The sequence below is a fragment of the Mixophyes fleayi genome, chromosome 12, assembly GCF_038048845.1.
Source record: "Mixophyes fleayi isolate aMixFle1 chromosome 12, aMixFle1.hap1, whole genome shotgun sequence".
NCBI lineage: Eukaryota > Metazoa > Chordata > Amphibia > Anura > Limnodynastidae > Mixophyes > Mixophyes fleayi.
This window is the reverse complement of record NC_134413.1, coordinates 28278815-28300429: the sequence shown is the minus strand read 5'-3', so window position 1 is coordinate 28300429 and position 21615 is coordinate 28278815. Positions and strand designations below refer to the sequence as shown.

The window sequence follows — 21615 nt, the reverse complement described above, 5'->3', positions numbered from 1 at the left end:
ACAAAAAATTAGCTTTTAACGTTTATTTAAATTGCATTTTTAGATCAGCTGATTTAGCAGTTGGGCAAGGTCTCATTTTAAACCTCTTTTTACTGAATTTCATATGATATACAACAGAAAAGCGTTTAAATAAAAATGTAAAATTTGTAAAATTTTTCAAAATCAAAGTTTTGATTTTCTTAAAAAGTCATATTTAAAATTTATTAAAAAACATCTCAAATTGTTCATAAACTCCCAAAGTTTTATTTTGGGATCATGATGGGATCATCTGCTACAAGAGCTTGCAATTTTGAGCTATCCAGGAAAATTGTAATTATTGAGGCACTACACATCTGAGAAAAATTAACAAAACAATATTTTTTCCCGTTCACTTCATTAGAGGAATGCACGTTCCTCTTCAGATGTGTTTGGGAAGGAGATTTTACAGACAGCGCCTGCTCCCACTTCTGCACAGGCATGCAAAGTGTAAAGATACTCTACGTGGAAAGCCACTTCAATTGTGTTGATTAGGCCGCCTTTTACATTTCCCTGGACCACTACAAGTGGTCAGGCTAGGTTTGGGTGGGCTTTAATTAGTAAAGAAAAGCCTCTTGGTCACTAACTTAAGCCCACCCAAACCTTACCTGACACTGGACCATTTGTGTCACATTTGAAAAGCGAAGTGTTTAATTACAGTGGAGTATCAGACTGGGAGAATGTGTGCAGGGAGGAACAGCAACTTGGAGAAGGGGTGCTGGGAGGGAGAGTGTCAGCAGATGGGAGCAACACTGTACTCGCAAGCAGCAGCCTCAGTCACCTGGCCAGGCAGAGAAGTTGATCTCCATGGGTCAGAGGAGCATGTGATGGGCTCCTCCAATCAAAGCTCAACACATGCTCCTTTCACCCCTCAGCGGAGTCTGATGGGAATTATTTCCCCGACTCCCCGGCAGCCCAGTCAGAGCCTGCTGTGGTGCTTAAATTGGTTTAGAGAAGCAAAGAAGAATAAGGTTGGAGGAAAGTGACAGGTACCTTATTGTTTCAACCCATTTAAAAAGGAAAATCATACTTCTAATAAGAAGGAGTTGAGAACTGCTTCAGAATGGATTTGCAAGTTATTTTCTGAAATGCCAAAACTTGCAAAAGTTTGTGCCAGCTGCAGAAAACAACTTGGGACACTTCAAAAAGAGCAATAGGGTAATTGTTGATTTCCTCAATATAATGTAGCATCAGCTCCCACTTGCTGATATCATAGGTTTTGTAACTGCTGTCTGACAAGAAATGGTGGCTCGCATTTATTCTGGAGAAAGAAGAAAACATTGATGAAGTCAAAGTGACATTCCTCCATCCAGCTGGTCCATCACCACCTTTGTCATATGCAAAGCAACCAGATGTTTTATGAATTACTATAGTGGATGTTTGTGTAAGGCAGGCCTGTCCAACCTGCGGCCCTCCAGGTGTTGTGAAACTACAAGCCCCAGCATGCTTTGCCAGTAGACAACCAGTTGATAACTGGAAGGGCATGCTGGGACTTGTAGTTTCACAACACCTGGAGGGCCACAGGTTAAACAGGCCTGGTGTAAGGTGAATCTGTTAACTCCATCAGGTCGAATGCACACTGTCTGAAAAGGAATTACTAAAAACAAATGAAGCCTTCAGCCAGTTCCAACCCATCAAATAGCACCATCCATCCAGAGCAGCAGCACCAAATGGTAACAATATGTAGTAAGCTTTCTTAAAATATTTGAAAGACATAAAATGATTACAAATGTTTTAAATATTTTGGTATTAACAATGTGTCATTGTACTTAATAGACATCATGTTTAAGGAGATAAATTAAAAGTAATGAACAGGCCTAGATAGTTCTCATTCTCATTATGTTAACTGTTGAAGAACCTTCTCCTATGACAGCGGTAGGGAACCTGCGGCTCTCCAGGTGTTGTAAAACTACAAGTCCCAGCATGCTTTGCCAGTAGATAAACTGCAGATAGGTGGCAAGGCATGCTGGGATTTGTAGTTTCACAACACCTGGAGAGCCACAGGTTGCCTACCCCTGTCCTATGATATGATTCTCAAGCCATTTCATGCATTGTTCAAAAGTATCTCCCATCCTCCCAGCCACATGGCAAGATTAGCTATTTTGCATGTGTTTGTAAAACCCCCCACACAACTCTGGTCAGTTTCAGATAACAGCTTTGAAGATTGAGACAAAGGAGGGTGTTGGGACACTGGAAGGGTCACTTGCTTTTTACTGCTGGACACATACATAGTGGGGAGAACCGACAGTGGTGATGACATCATCATCCCTGGACCCAAGAAGTTCCATGTGTGTGTGGTGAATCACCACACACATGCTGTTACTTGGGAGGCTGGGAGTTTCCAAGTTTGGACTATAAAAGTCCAGACCCGGGACCCTCTCTCTCGCTCTGGATGCCTGCTGCCCCTTGACAAAGAGCTCTACACTGCAGGACATACACTAGGGATACACTACACTAGGGATACACTACACTAGGGATACACTACACTAGGGATACACTACACTGCAGAAAACATCTATAGGATTACAACACACTAATATATATATATTACACTAAGCTACAAGAAAGGATTCTATACTACAGGAACGTTCCCTACACTGCAGATAAGAATCGGACCGAGGATACAAGGACTTGATAAGTATCAATAATATATATATACCCATAGAGCTATATGTGTATTTGTAATGTGGATTTAACTATTTATATACATATAATTGAGTAGCTATTGTCTGATATCTGTGATAGTTAAATCAATATTATAAATACTGATTCTTATTAAGGATACATATGCAAAGCTAGGATAGTGTAAGGAATAACGGTGGTGAACCTAGGGTTAATGTTATATTTATATACTATGTTATGTTGAACAACGTTATGATACATGTGTAAATTGTGAATACAAGCTTTTCTGTGTTAACAGTAAAATACTTTGATTTAAATACATACATATGTTGTGAGTATTGATTATTTATAACGAATATATACTGTGAAGTACTGCTGAGATACAGTGAATATTGGAAAAATAGTTCTGTAAAACTTGTGTTATTTAGTGTGGTCAAAAGACTGAGTAAGGCAACACTGTGTAAGGAAAAGTGCATAAAAGTGCGAGTTTTATAGCGAGTGTATCTAAGAATATAATTAAAGGATAGCGTGCGCATGTGAGGCGCTACCACAGGTCCTTTAACATTAACAAACATTCCAAAGTGAAAGCTCTTGTAGCAGATGATCCCGTAATGATCCAAAAATAAAACTTTGGGGATTTGTGAACAGTAATTTTTGAGATGTTTTCCCAAAATTAAAAAATATGGCTTTTTGAGAAAATCCAAATGTTAATTCCGAAAATTTTACATTTTTATTTAATTTATTGAAACATACTGCTGTGTTCAAGATCATATGAAAGCCCATAAAAAGACGTTTACAATGAGACTTTACCCAACTCACTACCTCAATTAGGTGAGCTACAAATGCATCTAAAAAAAAAAAAATGTTAAAAGCAAATTTTTCGTTAAAAAAGCTGCAGCTTTAAAAGGCGTATAACTTTGAAACCAGTGCACATAGCCTAAGATTTGGGGGTTTTCTTTATACCCGTGGCAACATTTATTATACCAAATTTAATTACAATATGAAACTGTCAGTTTGAAAACCTGTCTTGATTTGATGTGAAATGACCCAGGAGATTTCAGCATATGGCAGCCGCTCGACCTTCACAGAAAAACGCACCTTTATAGAATCTAGATCTAATTATTCCGGGAAGTACAGAGATAACACTGAGGGAAAATTGTGAGTTCAGATGGCAGACACATGAAATCATGAATCTTGGCTTCTGTTTGATCAGAAAATATCCTCAACTATATGCAGCTAACTTTCTATAACAAAGTACTATTATTCAGTGCATTTAGCACAGTGTTCTGTGGCATGCTAAAAGCTCACATAGGTTCTACAGTCCATCTAACACACACACTAACATCTATACCAGTCTCTGGGTGTGACCCCAGCTGAGGCCACCACACTAGCTTATCTTTTTTTCGATTTGGGATTCCTGTACACAAAGGTTCCAACTAGTAACGGAATGTCCCTACTTAGGAACAATCCAGATTTCAGGCAGGGCGTTGGCCAATAAACTTCAGATTGGAACAAGCACAACAGTAAATGTCTGATAGACAATGTGCTACGGTCATCTAGTGCATCACTAAAAGAGCCCTATGAATCTAAATGGGAAGGGGACACAGAAAGATTGTGGATCTGGAAATGTGGACGCTCATTAGGGCCAACGTTGCAATCGCTCCCACATCCTCCATTTTATCCCCCACTACCCCTGCCGTCATTGAGAAAATAAAAATTTCTTGAATGTTAAAAACATGTCATCTGTATACTGATTTGTAAAATATTACAGTCTTTGTTTTTGAGCACGTAAAACAAATGTAAAGTTATTGTCCAAAAACCGAAAAACAGCTCCCCCTTCCCAAAATACAAACACAAGGGTATTCCAATTCGATACACTACCCTTCTTCCTTCATGGTAGACTAGTTTAGTCATTTTGTTCTTAATGTATTCTGTAAATCACAATGTAAGTATTACATACCATGTGCTTATAAGCTACCAGGAGTGTTTGTATGCCATCCATAACATGTACATGACCATCACTGCCTTCCTAATCATACGTTGCAATCAAGCTGTTTAAGCCACAAACCTGGTGAAGTTTCAGCGACATGCGGATTCCAGGAACTACCACCTTTCTGAGCAATTCCATATCTGCAAAAATCCATTCATCACGAATTGAGGAGATGCGAAAATCTCCCTTAAACAAGGCATGTAGACCATATAGGAAAGACTCCAAATTACTGAAACCAATGTAAAGAAAATGGTAATTGCATTGGAAGAGAATTGTGTTACTATGAACACACAAACAATGTATTTACAACACTGTAGTTATACAAAGCCAAAACAGCGTAGGTTGTACAGGCTATATCATTATAATTTAACTGTGTCACATCTAAGTCAAATTTTACTGTTACTAACAATTCAAACTAAAATCCAAATCAATTTTTCTTTCCTTTCATATGATCAGAACTTATGTTTCACTTTGGATTTAGTTCATACTTGCATATTGTCCTGGAATGTCCAGGAGACTCACTAAATCCGGGTAGGTCTCCCAGACTCCTGGGAGAGCAGCCATTCTCTGACATCCTGCCCACTTTGCAGTAAAGTTGTCAGGCGCCGTCCGCACGGCCGCCTGACTGTGTGATCGCGCGTCTGGTTGCTAGGCAACCAGACGCGTCATTTCCGGATTCCCCCTGCCATCCATTTCCCCCGCAGTATGACGCACCCCGTTGCTAGGCAACGGGACGCTATGCATTCCCGGCGGCAGGCATGACAGCGCTCAGCGCTGAAGCTGATTGGATCCTCACATTATTTAAACCCCTTCCTGTCCTCTAGTCAGTGCCAGAGTATCAGGTCTTCCTGCCTCCAGCGTTTCTGTGTACCAGTTGCTATATTGTTCCTGACCTTCCTCGTGCTGCCTGTGACCCTTTTGACCCGGACCGTTTGACCACCCCTATCTGGATTCTGCCTTTGTACTGCGCTCCCTGAAGATTACCGACTCGGCTTGCCTCACCATTCTTCTGGATTTCCCTTTTGTACCTCCTCTACCTGAACGTTGCTGAACCGGCCTGTCTGACACCCCCTTGTATCTCGCTGTGGACTCTAGGAAGGACCGCGACCTGCGTGTCCCTGCAGCGGAGTCCATACTTCCTTGCGGGGGTTCCTGGTGAATACCAGGGGCACGTTAGACTCCGCGCCTTCCTCTGAGTTGCGCCAACAACAGCAGGTACCTCCTACCAGTCATACACCCACTAACAGTCGTGACAGTATACTCTGGCCATGACAACGGAGGGGTCTGGTGAACCGTCTGCTCGTGACCTACTTCTGCATTTGGCCCAACGAGTGGAGCAACAAGAAGCAGCCCAAGCGCATCTTCTACAATGTGTCCAAGGGATTGCTACCCGCTTCGATACATTTCAGAATGCTGCACCCGCTACACCAGCCATAACCTCTGCGGCATCCACAGCATCCAGTGTGGTTACGGTCTCTACAGCGGCCTCCGGTGTACGCATCCCGACACCCGAGAAGTTTGACGGTGATCCCAAGAAGTGCAGGGGCTTTCTGAACCAATGTGCCATCCAATTTGAGTGCAACCCAGGGGCTTTTTCTTCAGAACGCACCAAAGTAGCTTTTCTCATCTCCCTCCTCAGTGGTCAAGCCCTTGCCTGGGCCTCACCTTTATGGGAACAAGGGGGTCCACTTCTTCATAACTCCAACTCTTTCATTGAAGCTTTCAGGAGAGTCTTCGATGATCCCGGAAGAGTTGCTTCTGCAGCTACCAGCTTGTTAAACCTCCGCCAAGGTGACCTGTCCGTGGGGCAATACGCAGTTCAATTCCGAACCCTGGCTTCCGAGTTAAAATGGAATAACGAAGCACTGGTGGCAACCTTTTGGCAAGGTCTGGTGGACCGGATTAAGGATGAGTTAATTTCCAGAGAACTCCCGGCTGAGTTAGATTCTCTCATCTCCATGTGCATCAAGGTGGATTTGCGTTACCAAGAGCGCACGCAGGAACGCTCTCCTGGCAAACGGTTCATACCACGGCTAGCACCCCAGTTCCAAAATCCCATCCTGCCAGTGGACGAACCAATGCAAGTAGGACGCTCTAAATTATCCCTTGAAGAGAGGGAGAGACGCTTCAAACAACGCCTGTGTCTGTATTGTGGAGATCCGGGACACCTGCTAAGAGTTTGTCCCAAGAAACCGGGAAACTCTTCCTCCTAAACGGTGGCGGGGAGGCCGTTTTAGGAGAATCCACAGTTGCTCCCTATGCTAAAGAAAATTCTCCAGAATTTCAGATGGCTGTCATCCTGAGCACCCCCAAGGGTACCTATTCCACCACGGCCTTTGTGGACTCCGGCTCCTCCGGGAACTTCATTTCGGCGGATCTAGCTTCGCAGCTCCAAATACCTCTGAACCCATTGCCCCAACCGTTATCTCTGACGGCAGTCGTGTCACTCACGGCTCCATCTCCTCCGTGACTTCTCCTGTTCGGTTGAGGGTAGGAGTACTTCACAGCGAAATGATCCAACTTTTGGTGTTGCCGAGGTCCATTAATCCCCTCATCTTGGGGCTACCATGGCTGAGAAGACATTCTCCTCAGATGGATTGGGACCACGCTCAAGTTATGTCATGGGGTGAAGGATGTCGCTTTGAATGTCTGTCTAGAGTCTTGCCTCCTAAATGTCAAGTAATGGCTCAGTCCGAGCTAACCCACCTTCCTGAGGCCTATATGGAATTCCAGGATGTATTCAGTAAAGTGGAAGCGGAGATCTTGCCTCCTCATCGTCCCTGGGATTGCGCTATTGTTTTATCTCCTGACCAACCCATCCCCAAAGGGCGGACCTACCCTTTATCTCGTCCAGAGACGTCAGCCATGTCTCAATATATTTCAGAAAACCTGAAACGGGGATTTATCCGCAAATCTACTTCCCCAGCGGGTGCAGGTTTTTTTTTTGTTAAGAAGAAGGATGGGTCTCTTCGGCCTTGTATTGATTATCGTCCTCTCAACCGCATCACTGTCAAAAATCGATATCCACTACCTCTCATCTCCGACCTCTTTGACAAACTCAGTGGATCTCAAATCTTTTCCAAATTAGATCTCCGTGGGGCCTATAATTTAATTCGCATCAAGGAAGGAGACGAATGGAAAACGGCCTTTAACACCAGAGATGGACATTTCGAGTACCTAGTGATGCCCTTCGGCCTCTGCAACGCCCCAGCCATCTTCCAAACCTTCGTTAACGATATCTTTCATGACCTGTTATACACTTCTGTGGTAGTATATCTAGACGATATATTAATATTTTCTAAAGATCTGAAGACTCATCGGGAACAAGTAAAGGAGGTCTTACGTAGACTTCGGAAACACCACCTCTATTGCAAGCTGGAGAAATGTGTGTTTGAGATTAGTCAGGTATCTTTTCTTGGTTTCATCGTGTCGAGTCAAGGTCTTTGTATGGATCCCACCAAGGTGTCAGCTATTCTGGACTGGCCTCAGCCACAAGGCCTTAAAGCCATTCAAAGGTTCATCGGCTTTGCAAACTATTATCGCCAATTTATTCAGGGATTCTCCACCATTATAGCCCCCATTACAGCGTTAACCAGGAAGACTGCCAACCCTAGGGTCTGGTCTTCGGAGGCCATGTCTGCCTTCATAACGTTAAAGAAAGCATTCTCTTCAGCCCCAGTTCTGTCCCAGCCAGATCAAGAACGACCTTTCTTCCTAGAGGTAGATGCATCCTCAGTAGGCATTGGGGCGGTGCTTTTTCAAGAGTCTCCGGCTGGCTCACACAACCCGTGTGGGTTTTTCTCCAGACGATTTCTTCCAAGCGAATGTAATTATGGAATAGGGGACAAGGAATTACTGGCCATCAAGGCGGCTCTGGAGGAGTGGCGACATCTGTTGGAGGGGGCTATATTTCCTGTTACTGTGTTTACCGACCATCGGAATCTAGTGTTCATTCAAGAGGCTCGTTGCCTTAATCCTCGGCAAGCCCGCTGGGCATCCTTCTTTGCTCGATTTGACATGAAACTCACATTCTGCCCGGGAGCCAAGAATGGACGTGCCGATGCATTATCTCGCTCATTTGACGATTCCGATCGTTTAAGACCATTGGTTCCGCAGCATATTATTGATCCTTCTAATATCGTAGCCCTTACTAGGACCAAAACGTCCTCTCCTCCTCCAGGCCGGTCATTTGTGGAACCCCATCTCCGGTTCAAGACCCTGCAGTGGGCTCATTCATCCCGCATTGCCGGCCATGCTGGAATAAAGAAGACAACATCGCTGCTTTGCCGACGCTTCTGGTGGCCTAATGTACGTGCCGATATTGAGAGATTTATTGCTTCCTGCACTACTTGTGCTCAACACAAAACTTGTAGAAGAGTCCCGGCAGGCCTTCTTCGTCCACTTCCTATCCCCGATGCTCCTTGGGAAAGTGTGGCCATGGATTTTATCACAGACCTACCCCTCAGTGCAGGGTTTACCACTATCTGGGTGGTTATTGATCGATTTTCGAAGATGGCACATTTTATTCCTCTAACTGGACTGCCCACGGCCAGTCGTCTGGCAGATATCTTTATCAAGGAGATATTCAGACTACATGGGTGCCCGAAGGAGATCATTTCGGACCGCGGAGTCCAATTTACATCCCAGTTTTGGAGAACCTTTTGTAAAAGAGTAAACATAGAATTGAAATTCTCTTCGGGATACCATCCGCAAACCAACGGACAGACGGAGCGAATCAATCAGGATCTCGAGACATTCCTCCGCTGTTTTACCTCCGACAACCAGAATAAATGGTCTCAATTCCTTCCTTGGGCGGAGTTCTCCCATAATCAACACATTCATGAGTCTACCGGATTCTCTCCGTTCTTTATTGTATACGGAAGTCACCCTGTGTTTCCGGATCCTTTTCCAGTATCCTCTTCACCGGTTCCAGCCGTAGATACTCTTTATCGGGAATTTTCTCTCATTTGGGCTAAGACTAAGACGGCTTTACTCAAGGCTACTCAGCATCACAAGATCTTTGCAGATCGTCATCGGAGGGCCACTCCTCTCTTAAAGGTGGGAGACCAGGTATGGCTATCCACCCGGGACCTAAGACTAAAGGTTCCTTCTATGAAGATGGCTCCTCGATTTATTGGCCCGTACACCATCATGCAAGTCATTAATCCTGTATGCTTCAAATTGAAACTTCCTCCTTCTCTGAGATGTCATAATACTTTTCATGTCTCATTACTACGACCACTGGTACTCAATAAATTCTATCGACCTCCCGGTCGTCCCCCACCAATACAAACCTCTTATGGAACTGAATTCGAAGTCAGTCGGATCTTGGCCTCTCGCATTCTTCGTGGCAAACAGCAATTTCTGGTCCATTGGAAAGGATTTGGCCCAGAGGAGAGATCATGGGTGGACAAGCAGGACCTTCACGCTCCTAGAATTCTTAAAAAGTTCCTTCAAACAGGAGGAGGAAGAGGAGGGTATACTGTCAGGCGCCGTCCGCACGGCCGCCTGACTGTGTGATCGCGCGTCTGGTTGCTAGGCAACCAGACGCGTCATTTCCGGATTCCCCCTGCCATCCATTTCCCCCGCAGTATGACGCGCCCCGTTGCTAGGCAACGGGACGCTATGCATTCCCGGCGGCAGGCATGACAGCGCTCAGCGCTGAAGCTGATTGGATCCTCACATTATTTAAACCCCTTCCTGTCCTCTAGTCAGTGCCAGAGTATCAGGTCTTCCTGCCTCCAGCGTTTCTGTGTACCAGTTGCTATATTGTTCCTGACCTTCCTCGTGCTGCCTGTGACCCTTTTGACCCGGACCGTTTGACCACCCCTATCTGGATTCTGCCTTTGTACTGCGCTCCCTGAAGATTACCGACTCGGCTTGCCTCACCATTCTTCTGGATTTCCCTTTTGTACCTCCTCTACCTGAACGTTGCTGAACCGGCCTGTCTGACACCCCCTTGTATCTCGCTGTGGACTCTAGGAAGGACCGCGACCTGCGTGTCCCTGCAGCGGAGTCCATACTTCCTTGCGGGGGTTCCTGGTGAATACCAGGGGCACGTTAGACTCCGCGCCTTCCTCTGAGTTGCGCCAACAACAGCAGGTACCTCCTACCAGTCATACACCCACTAACAGTCGTGACAAAAGTTTGCAGGATGAGGCCCTCTCCATTCTCTAGGAAGTAGTAACAATCACTGAAACATGAGGCTTACACATACTCGGGCAACAAAATAGCTGCCTCCACTATGCATAGAAGGATGAACTTAATAAGCTCACCCTGAATGTCCATCATACACAAGCAGCCCAGTTTCATTATAACATTAAACTTAACCATTGAATATTTCTGCCAAAGTTCACCCATAACAAAAAACCTTGTATAAGTAAATGAAAAGTTAAGCGAATGCTTACAGATCACCTAACTGTACGTGTGGGGTATTTTAATGTTTACAGTATTTTAATTGCTTTTAGTAATCAAAAACCAGTATTGGCAACTTTTAAAAGGGGTGATCGTGGCACGGTATTGAAAGTGACAAACTGTAAGACAGTGAATATATAGCAGTAATTTTAAAAGGCATGAAGAGATCTGCTTTCAGCAGGATTTGTAGGCCAGCAAAGTCTAAGACAACAATGAAATATGTGTCTTACCTGGACATGTGATGAGAAGCTGTGCCAAGAGCTCGTCTCCCCAAAATACAAAGTCCATAACAAAGAGTCACCAAGGCAGAATCCTTGTCCGCTTCAAGTTGCTAATGAAAAAAAGTAAAGTGTGCAACACATTTCAGTTAGTTACACATAAGATGTATTTACACACTATTGTACTGGATTTGACAACTGCATTGACCTTATATTGGAATATTTAACAGCTGCACAATAAATTTAATAACATTGGTAAGGGACCCTGAATGCCTGCACCACCAACAAAATAAACTGTACATTGTACAGCATATACTGGGATTTGAAACTGCACATGAACTGTTTGTCAATGTGTTAGCGCAAACAGGTCTGCACCATTTTCCTCAGGAATGCAGTAATAAATTACACACAAAGTCAGGCTATGGAGGTTTGTGAGAATTAAAAAGTTCTTAATTTTCACCTTCTCTCTCCGGGAAGAACAGTACTGGATCCAGGTCAGGTAGCTTGCACAGAAGCTCTCCCGTGAAATGCCAGCCAAGCGGAGGTCATAGTCTTCATCAATGTTTGGATTGAATGTAGGGTCCACATCCACATAGCAGTGATCGAAACAAGGTCTGAGGCCTTCCTGCATAGTCTCATTGGCCAACCACTCCTCCAGTTTCGCAGATGTAGTCACATAGTAGATAATGCCCTAGCACAAAGGCATGAAGAGCAAGAGGATGAACACACATCCATTAAGACAGATGGTTCTCATAACTGTACTAACACTTTCACCTTAAGATTTCCACTAAAGCTACTACTGGGAAAGCCCGTCACAAGTGGAGGCAAAAAGTTACTAAGGTGTCAAACTTGTGTGATAAATGTGTGAGGGTACTATATTAGCTGTTGGCATCGGTTCAACACATTATCTCTCACCTGGCTAGGAAGCAATAGTTGGACAACAGTAAAAGTTGTGATGTCAGCAGTAACTATTCTGGTGTCTTTGTGGAGGCAAATAAAAGGTAACCAAGTCCATTCCTGAACTGTCAATTTATATTTAAACCCAAGAGTGTATCCTCAATACAATCTCAGTATGTGCCAAACTCTGATTTGTCTTATTAACCAAGCATTAGGGGGATATAAATATTTGCTTTTAACTTAACACCTTTAATATTTTTGAGAGTGGAATCTCTGCCTAAAAAAATTAATGAAAGTGGGTTTCCGTTTTTTAAATGTATTCAGGAGTTGTGCAAAATCCAATCTGGTCAAACAATTGTCTAATCAGATGTCTTGCAATATTTTCACATGAAGTCTTACATGCCCAAAATGTAAGGTTTCATCAATTAAAGACTTCTCGGTCAAACATTGAAAAATCTGCCATTAAATAGAGCTCTACAGCAATATGTCCCATATCAGAGGCTATGTGGGCATGTGTTCTATACCTTCACATAGTATGTGGTTAGAATTCTCCGAAGATCAAACACTTGAAGCATGGAGGCTGCACTGTTGTCGGTGATGCTGTAGCCCTCTAGGACATATTTGGTCACCAAAACTTCCCATGCCAGCCATCGCTGTCCAAAGGCAGCATTGAAAGACAGCATGTGAGGAACATGTCCAGGTTCACAGCAACAAAATCCTTCATCTTCCTCAACACCCTCGGTGATGGCCTCTACCTCACGTTGTTGGCAATAAGTGCCTAAAAGTTTTGGGGTGAAAGAATAACCACAACCAGTTATGTGATACAAACACAATGCATTGTTTTTATAGTAAACTTGTAAGTCTGATGCCCAGCAAATTTCATTAATAAAAATCGCTAACCCATAGCAAGTCTCTGTCAATTCCTAGGACTCCTCAAACCAAGCTGATATCCAGCTTGAAAGATGGCTTTATGCAGGACCAAAAGCTCACTATATGCAAACACATGTTCCATATAGAACAGGTCAACAAAAAATAAAATACAAAAATCCTTTATTTATAGAAGCTACAAAATATTATACAGAGCTGTACAGTGAGGGGATCATAACAAACATATTATATACAATAACAGGAAACAGAAGGTAGAAAGCGGCCGTGCCCAAATGAGTCCACAATAAAAAAGGTGTGGGGAATAACTGACACATAAGGTAGAAGAACAACAATTGTAACTGGTGGTGGGGAAAGTATGTCACATTCTCAGCCATCATTATTAAAGCAGCCATTGGTTACTGGCGTTATTGAAAAAAGGAGAGGCCGTGGAAGATGTAAGATGAATTGGTCAATTTAGAAATCTTAGAACTGTCAGCTGCTAGCAACTACGACTGTAAGCCACCAGAGGGGTCATGGAGTTCACCAAAAGAGGAACAGAGACGGTAACAGCAGTGATCATTGAACTCACAAAGTCCAGCAGCTGCACTTAAAAATAGTATTCCAGTAGATATTCGAAACAACCATATCCTAGGTGTGATGACATTACTCCTATTTCCCGCCGTCTTCACAAATGTTTAACTGCTTTATGTTTGTGAGATGTTGCTTATGTGGAAGGTTGGGCTTAACTGATCTAAAGTGCAGCTATCTCTAACTGATATTCACGTCACACTATACCTATTTTGACACTACAAAATGATGCTTGACCACCTACTGCCAGGAGAGGGAGGATATTCTAAAAAACAGTAAGAAAGACAAATACCTATCTGTGTTATTTATGGACATGCTTCCATGCACATTTAAATATCTGACAGTCTTCAATTGATAGAATTTGATATTCTAGGTTCCACACCAAAGGAGAGTGGTGTCAGAATATATCATGTACAGTGGACGACAATGCTCAAGAGGATTTTAGAGACAGGAGTCTGTGCTTGAAATATATGGGGAAGGGTTTGTACTATTAGCCATCACCAGTATTACAACAGGCAATGAAGCAAGTGAGAATTGTCAAACTTACCTCTGAATTCCAAGCCCCTGAGCTGAAAGGTGACAAGTCCATTGCCAATTTCAATAAGGTGTACCAGGGCATTGAGATAATCGGAGGCAAGGATAAAACAGTCTCCTGTGTTGTAATTGCTCCACCGTCCGAGCAGGAGGTCCCCACAAAGACTGTGCTGTAATGAGCGTGTCAGGTGCTCATAAAAAATTGAATTAAGGTTGTTATCATCGGACCCTGAAGAGAATACAAAAATGTTGAGCAAATTAATACTAAAGACACGAGAAGAGCTGATAGCATATATATATATATATATATATATATATATATATATATATATATATATATATATATATATATATATATATATACATATACATACACACACACACACACAGAAATATTTGTGTGCCAGTATTTGTTTTTGTCCTTAATATATTGTTCTAGCAACACTCTTTATACGTTTCTTCTGCATGAATTAGCAACTGCATATAACCACATCCCACATGTGGACAGGAGTTAAACGATCAGTCTATTTTCTTCTTTTTGTAAATGTATGGTCATATCAATTTTCCTGTTGAGTATGGTGGATTGAATTTGCATGACCTATGCAACATTTAGTATTTAAAATGTAATATAATCATATGACATGTCTCCCTGATGGAATTTAAATAAAAAAAACAAATGAAAAAAACCCCAAAAAACAAAAATGTTTGACAAATAAATAGGTGAATAGTAACAATTGGAGTAGGACTCCGGTCATTACTCCTCGCCCTCTAGTAATCCAACTAGAACTATTAGATCATCTATTAGATATGCTGTTATGTTTTGTTCAATTGTAAGTTGTCATTTTAACTTCCGTTTATTGTGGTAGCTTATTTATAGTTTTCTATAAAAAGATTTTAAAAAGAATGCAATAATTGCCTTTTTTGCTCTATTTCAGACACTTTAAATGCGACCCCAGTTCTGAATATGCATGTATGTAAAATGAGAAATGTACCATCAATGTGGGAAAAGGAATAAAAAAAAAGGTATTAGCAATAATTCCGTCAACCTAAAGAAATCCCAAATTAAGTATCAAGATAACTGCTCACCTGGATTGCGGTCCAGTTGAGAGGCCAGACGTGTATTTGAGTGATCCACACGCTTTGTACTGTAACAAAAACAGAAATTGGTTAGAAGAAAAGAAAATATGTCCAACTATAAATGACACTAGGTTTATATCTAGAATGAAAAAACAATGCTACTAAAAAGTTCCAAACATTTCATTTGCCTGAAGAATGCGTGTGCCTATACACACACCTGTATTTTGATATGTACTATAATTCAGCGTAAAAGCCCTATAAATCCAGTTCCACCTAAGATACACCAGGGTCAACTTAGAGAAATATCTATATAAATAAAGACCAGAGTAATCAGCTCAGCACGGTCCTTCTGTAGCCTTCTTTAGTTCATACCTAGTGATGTTTGTATAGCAGAGTAATACAACTTCCATTCTGTACAAGAAGCTAATTTGTGCAAAATCCTTTATTCATATTTTGCTACATATTTAGATCACTATACTCTGTAGAAACATATCATAAATTAACCAGTACTTTGTAATAATTGTTAATGAATACCCACTAATAATATATAATAAGTAGTTATTGTTTTGTAGCTTCATGTGGTCACATATTCTCTGTGACAAACATCTATTGAGTAGTACAGTTTGGTTGTACAAGAAAGCAATCCTGTTCTTCTCTACACCACTTACTTGTAGTCTCTCTCCCAGAACTTGACAGGCCTCACATATGAAGTGATGAATATTGCACTCCCGAGGAAAGGGTTAAGAGGGGTTGAAAATAAAGCGGAAACAATTGCCTGGACAAACAGCATTGCAGAATCTGCAGAGAATGAATGTTAAGGGAGCACAACACAAATACATTCACCATAGCCACTTCATTGTTGGCAACATGAAAAAAGGAAAAGTGCAAGTCATAGGTAGACTAAACCCTTTGATATAAATAATAAATAGTTGAATGATAGAATGTGAGGGTGATAACACATTGATACTAGATGGTTTAATTACAGTAAGGCAATTTAAGCATAGCAACCAAAAAGCTTAGTGTTGATCAGTCCACTGGGGCCTAGACTAACAGAATCATATCCGAGTGTTCTACTGGCACCTTGTTATTGGATATGCCTGTAGGTGTACATCTCAGGGAAAAAATATAATCAAGGCACTTTATACAATTCCTGGGCTCCATATTGGTCAAGAATGAAATAAGCATGTTGAAAAAGGAGGTTATAACATGAAAATTGTGGGCAATCTCAGGCTTTACACTTTAAGTAATTAGGGTTGGAGTCAGGGTTTGGCATAAAGGACAGACGACTTGTTAATCAAATTAGGGGTTTGGCTTGCAGGGTAGGGTTGGGGCTAGTTTAGCCTTTCCACTAGCCAAGTGAGACCGTGACAAACGGTAAAGACAGTTACAGATGACATCCCACTACACTAAGACCACTGCCTGTCCCCAAGTTTACTTAGTGTATGGGAAGAGGACACAGGAGCACCACAAGCAGGTGTGTTCTACTGGTAAATCTATTTTTCTCTAACAGCAATTATTCCCCTAGAATATGTCCAGTTGAAACGTTGCATTTTATAGATTGCCAATACCATATTAGTTCTCATCTGGTCATTGTTTTCTAGATTTTTAGATCTTTGCAAACCTTGTAACTGAATAAACAAACATCGAAAAATATCTAATTGTAGACACAAATGTACAATGTCCAGAGTGTGTAAAATGCAGGCTAGGACATAAAAAAAAATCTCAAACGGTCTGTGTTTGAACACAAGAATATAAAAATACTCAGAATGACAAAAATTCGCCTGAATAATGTTCAGTCCATGTGCAGGATAGTCTGAGACACTGATAAAATACATGTGAAGTATTTGATTAAATATTTACATCCACTGCTATTGTGAAGACAGTAGTGCTGGAAGATTGCACTAAAGCAGTGTGCATAGCTCCTGGAGTCTAGGGGATATAGTTTCTCTTACAGAAAAAGATATATGTAACACTAACGATTGTTCAAATCATGGGAGCTTTGTGTAAACTACAGTAATGCAATTATAGTAGTAAAGTAAAAAATAAACAATCATGTAATTGTTTATGTATTTAAAAATAAAACACATAGGAACAACTTCATTCATTTTCACACCAGTTTCCCTCACTGAAAGCAGCACTAATGCATTTTCCCCATTGTTTTAAAAGATACGAGGTACGGCAAACGGCTGGGCGAAGGCATGGAATGCTGATCCCCATGTGATCTGCCACGGAGCAATGTATGTGTAGACAAAGCGTAACTTGTAAAACAGCTCCCAAAGCTGAAATAGATGGTAAAGATATTAGAAACAGTTATGATTTTAAGTCAGAACCTTGTATAGCAAAGAAATGAAATATTTGAAATAGTAAAGAACAAAAAAAGATTTTTGTATTTACAATAAATCTCTTTCTCCGATTCCATCTGGGGGACACTGCTACCATGGGGTTGTACGCATGGAGTTGGCACTGAAATAGTTAACTAAGGGCCTGATTCATTAAGGATCTTAACTTGAGAAGCTTCTTATTTCAGTCTCCTGGACAAAACCATGTTACAATGCAAGGGGTACAAATTAGTATTCTGTTTTGCACATAAGTTAAATACTGACTGTTTTTTCATGTAGCACACAAATATCAACTTTAAATTTCAGTGTACAAATAAGCTATCAAGTATTTGTGTGCTACATGAAAGAACAGTCAGTATTTAACTTATGTGCAAAACAGAATACTAATTTTCCACTCTGGGGGACACTGCTACTATGGGGATCTTCTAAAGTAGCCCCCAAGGGAGGGAACGCTCTGGTCTACTAGCTAGCAAAACACTGCAGCCAAAACTGGCATCCGCAGACGCAAAAATGTAGAACTGGCAAAACCTTGTAAAGAAATGACCTGAGGACCTGGGAGCCGCCCTACACAGCTGCTCTGCAGATGCTCCATGGCGAGCAGCCCAGGAAGCCTCCACCACACAGGGAGAGTGCGCTGTGAGAACCTGAGGCACAGGCCGATTTCTACACACATAAAGCAAGCTTAATCATAGACCTAATCAGACGAGCAATGGTCTGCTTAGCGACCAGCCAACCTCTCCTATGAGAACCTTAAGGAACAAAGAGAGAGAGTCAGACCTGCAACCAACAGAAGTCCTGTCTACCTAAACCGGTAAAGCCCGGACCACATCCAGGCTAACAGTGGAAGGAGGCCCAGAAGGAGCAATCCCTTCTCGAATGGTCAGAACCACTCTACGCAAGAAACTAGGTACGGTCCTATGAACCGCCCTATTCTCATTGAACACCAGATAAGGAACCCTACAGGACAAGGCTCCAATCTCCGACACCTGTTGAGTAGATGCATTGGCCAGCAAAAACACCACCTTCCACGTCAAGAAATGCAGATCAGACGACTCCAGGGGTTCGAATGGAGGGCGCTGAAGAACCTCAATAATCAGGTTCAAATCCACGGGTCCAACGGAGGAACGTTGGAAGGCTGAACATGAATCACCCCCTGAAGGAAAGTACAAACGTCAGGGAGGAAAGCCAACCGGCGCTGAAAGAAATTAGAAAGCGCAGAGACCTGAAGCTTCAAAGAACTCAGTCGTAGTCCTATCTCTAACTCATCCTGAAGAAAGGCCAGAAAACGGCTAATCTGAAATAGGCAGTGCTAGGACACTTCTTCTCGCACTACTGTATACAGATCCATCCACACCTTGTGATAGATCTTAGCGGACACCGGCTTCCGAGCCTTTATGAGGGTCTCCACTGCCCTGGAAGAGAACCTCCTCGACGGCCAGAGGTCGGCTTCAACAGCCACGCCATTAAAGCCAGCCGAGGCAAGTCCGGATGGTGTAAATGGCTTTTGACTGAAGATTGGGCCGGAGAGGAAGAGCCCAGCCTGACCCTTCCACCAGAAGCAAGATGCTGGCTGCCTGGGCCAATTCGGTGCCACCAGATTGACTGGAAGACCTTCCAACAGTTCTCGCCTTAGAACCCGCAGGATCATCGGAATTGGTGGAAAGTGATATCCTAAACATGAGTCCCACCTCATAGACATTACATCCACCGCCACAGCCAGAGAAACACTGGTTCGTGCGCAGAATCTTGGAACCTGGTGATTGTGTCTGGATGCCATCAGATCCAGATCTGGCAGGCCCCATTTCCAGAACAACTCCTGAAACACCTGAGGATGCAGTTCTCAGGGAATTGCATGCCTGCTGAGATAATCAACTTCCAGTTCACTGCAGGAATAAACCCTGCCGAAATTGCTGGAACAAATTTCTCCGCCCACAAGACCTGTTCCGCTACCTGCATAGTTTCGTTAGACTCTGGAGGCTTTTGCTTTGGGGAGGATTATCCTACCCGCTCACTGGAGGCTTTTGCTTATTATAGCTCTCCTTTGTTTCTTTTGCGTTGAATCTTTTTAATCTGTGCTGATTGTGACCAGATGAAATCCAAGTCCCCCCTCCGCCTCAGCGGGAGACTTGGCACTTCCCCGACAATGGCCGCTCCTCAGACGATGCCCCCGCGCCCTATGCCAGATGCGGTCCGGACCAGTCGGGAGAATTCAGTGACCGTCGCATAGTGGCTTTCACTGCCTGCAGGCTGATTCTTTTCTATCATCTTTCTTGTTCTTTTTTTAACAAACAAAAACGTTACTATATTGCATTTAAAACTAAATGAACCAGTGTAAAACATAACACTAATCCACTCCTAACCCAACTGACACTGTCAGTAACACGAAGAAAATAATATAAATCTAATCTAGCAGCAAGTACCGCAGAGCAGTACTTAAACAGCCCAACTCCTTGGGCACTTAAACAAAACTGAGGTCTGTGGGGTTGCAGAGGTGAGGAGTCAGCAGCAAACTTAGCTGTTAACTATTTAAAAGCCAACTCCATGCACCCTCATACAACCCCATGGTAGCAGTGTCCCCCACAGCGGATGAAGGAGAAACAACGATTTACTTGCTCTAAAGGGCAATTTCAATTAATCAAATGTAAACAAAATTATTAAACTCTCAAAAGCTATCACAGCAAGTCTGTTACATAGATGTCTACTCCAATAGCTATAGACTTGGAGAGCGGCTCACAAAACTGGATAATTTGCAATGTAAATATTCCTGTAAAGAATCAATTAATAATCTGTCAAGAGAATTAAAGTGTGCTTTTTATTAAAGTTTAATTCTTATGAAATATTGGGTTTAAAGCACATATAGAAGACTAAAATATAAGTTTTACAAACAAGTAAACCATCATCTGATTGGATGTTTAAATTCCAACATGTCCAGTAATTTGGTCAACTTAAGCCTAAACCCTCTATTCGCAGTGTGGATTCCATATTCATTGCAGTGTTTCTTATATTTTGATAATCACAACAGATAATTAGCTCTGCTGGAGGAATAGGAAGGAATTAGAAAGCAGGGATGGGATATTCATAGCCCTAGTGTAGGGTATATAAACGATAGGGAGGACAAAATGCTTTTTATAAAATTCAAAAACCCTTGGGTGCGTGTATACAATACCTTGCTGAAGAGTATGGACATGAAGAAGAGGTCTAGCAGAAGCTTCTCTGAGCAATCCTTGTAGTCAAACGTAAAGAAGAGTACAGTGAAAACGAATGTGGCATATTGGCAGGTGGGGCTACTATAAGAAGATCGGAGCAGCTTCATACCAGCAATGGTGATCAACAATGCACCAACTCTGTCAACAAAAGTTACAATGTTAAAAGAAATACTAGCAGATATGTATACTATTAAGGTGGTATGGACTTAATTTAGATTTATGGGCCAAATGCATGATGGTTTGTTTTAAAACCACAAACAATGCTTTTATTTTATAAGACAACAAAGCCCTTATGGGAGGAGGCAAAAAAAACAAACAAATAAAAAAATGAAATCAACCTTAAATGACCAGACAGATACTCCTACTTTGTTCATGGATACTTCCATGCACAGGTAATGCTGGTCAGTATATAACACACTGGAATATGTGGAGTGGAGCTTGGTATTCTGCATGTGTGCTTGTCAGGACTCATTACCATTCACACAATTCTGCAAGTGTCTTACTACATAGCAGTCAAACAAAAGTATCAACACTTTTGTTGGAGACAGAATCGGGGAACAAAGTTTTAAGACGTTAAAATATTTTTTTATTTTTTTAAATTTCTAGATTAACAGGGCGAGAAAAGTCAATATGTAAATACTGTAGTCAGTCAGAAAATAGTATAAGCAAAGATGGAAAACTGATCTGGCTCATGGTAAACTCAGAGGGATGTGATGTAAGTAACGCTTTATTCACCTGGAATTTAAGCATAAAGTTAGTTTCCGCTTTCTTCTCAAAGGAACTAACAAAAGTTTATTTAACTCTGAACATGTATATTTGTTAATGGTGTCTACAGCACTGATGCAAAA

General features: G+C 42.1%; 1 protein-coding gene across 6 annotated transcripts in view; it reads right to left on the bottom strand.

Annotated features, from left to right (window-relative positions):
* Positions 1 to 21615, bottom strand: part of PCNX1 (pecanex 1) — a 90977-nt gene that overhangs the window by 6946 nt on the left and 62416 nt on the right. For all 6 annotated transcript variants that reach the window (XM_075192855.1, XM_075192856.1, XM_075192857.1 and 3 more), the window contains 9 exons: positions 20728 to 20905; positions 17393 to 17501; positions 15891 to 16020; positions 15232 to 15290; positions 14159 to 14374; positions 12681 to 12934; positions 11720 to 11950; positions 11272 to 11372; positions 4706 to 4856 (listed from right to left, as the gene is read on the bottom strand). In XM_075192855.1, coding sequence (XP_075048956.1) covers positions 4706 to 4856; positions 11272 to 11372; positions 11720 to 11950; positions 12681 to 12934; positions 14159 to 14374; positions 15232 to 15290; positions 15891 to 16020; positions 17393 to 17501; positions 20728 to 20905 — 1429 coding nt within the window. The remainder of the gene's footprint in view (positions 1 to 4705; positions 4857 to 11271; positions 11373 to 11719; positions 11951 to 12680; positions 12935 to 14158; positions 14375 to 15231; positions 15291 to 15890; positions 16021 to 17392; positions 17502 to 20727; positions 20906 to 21615) is intronic.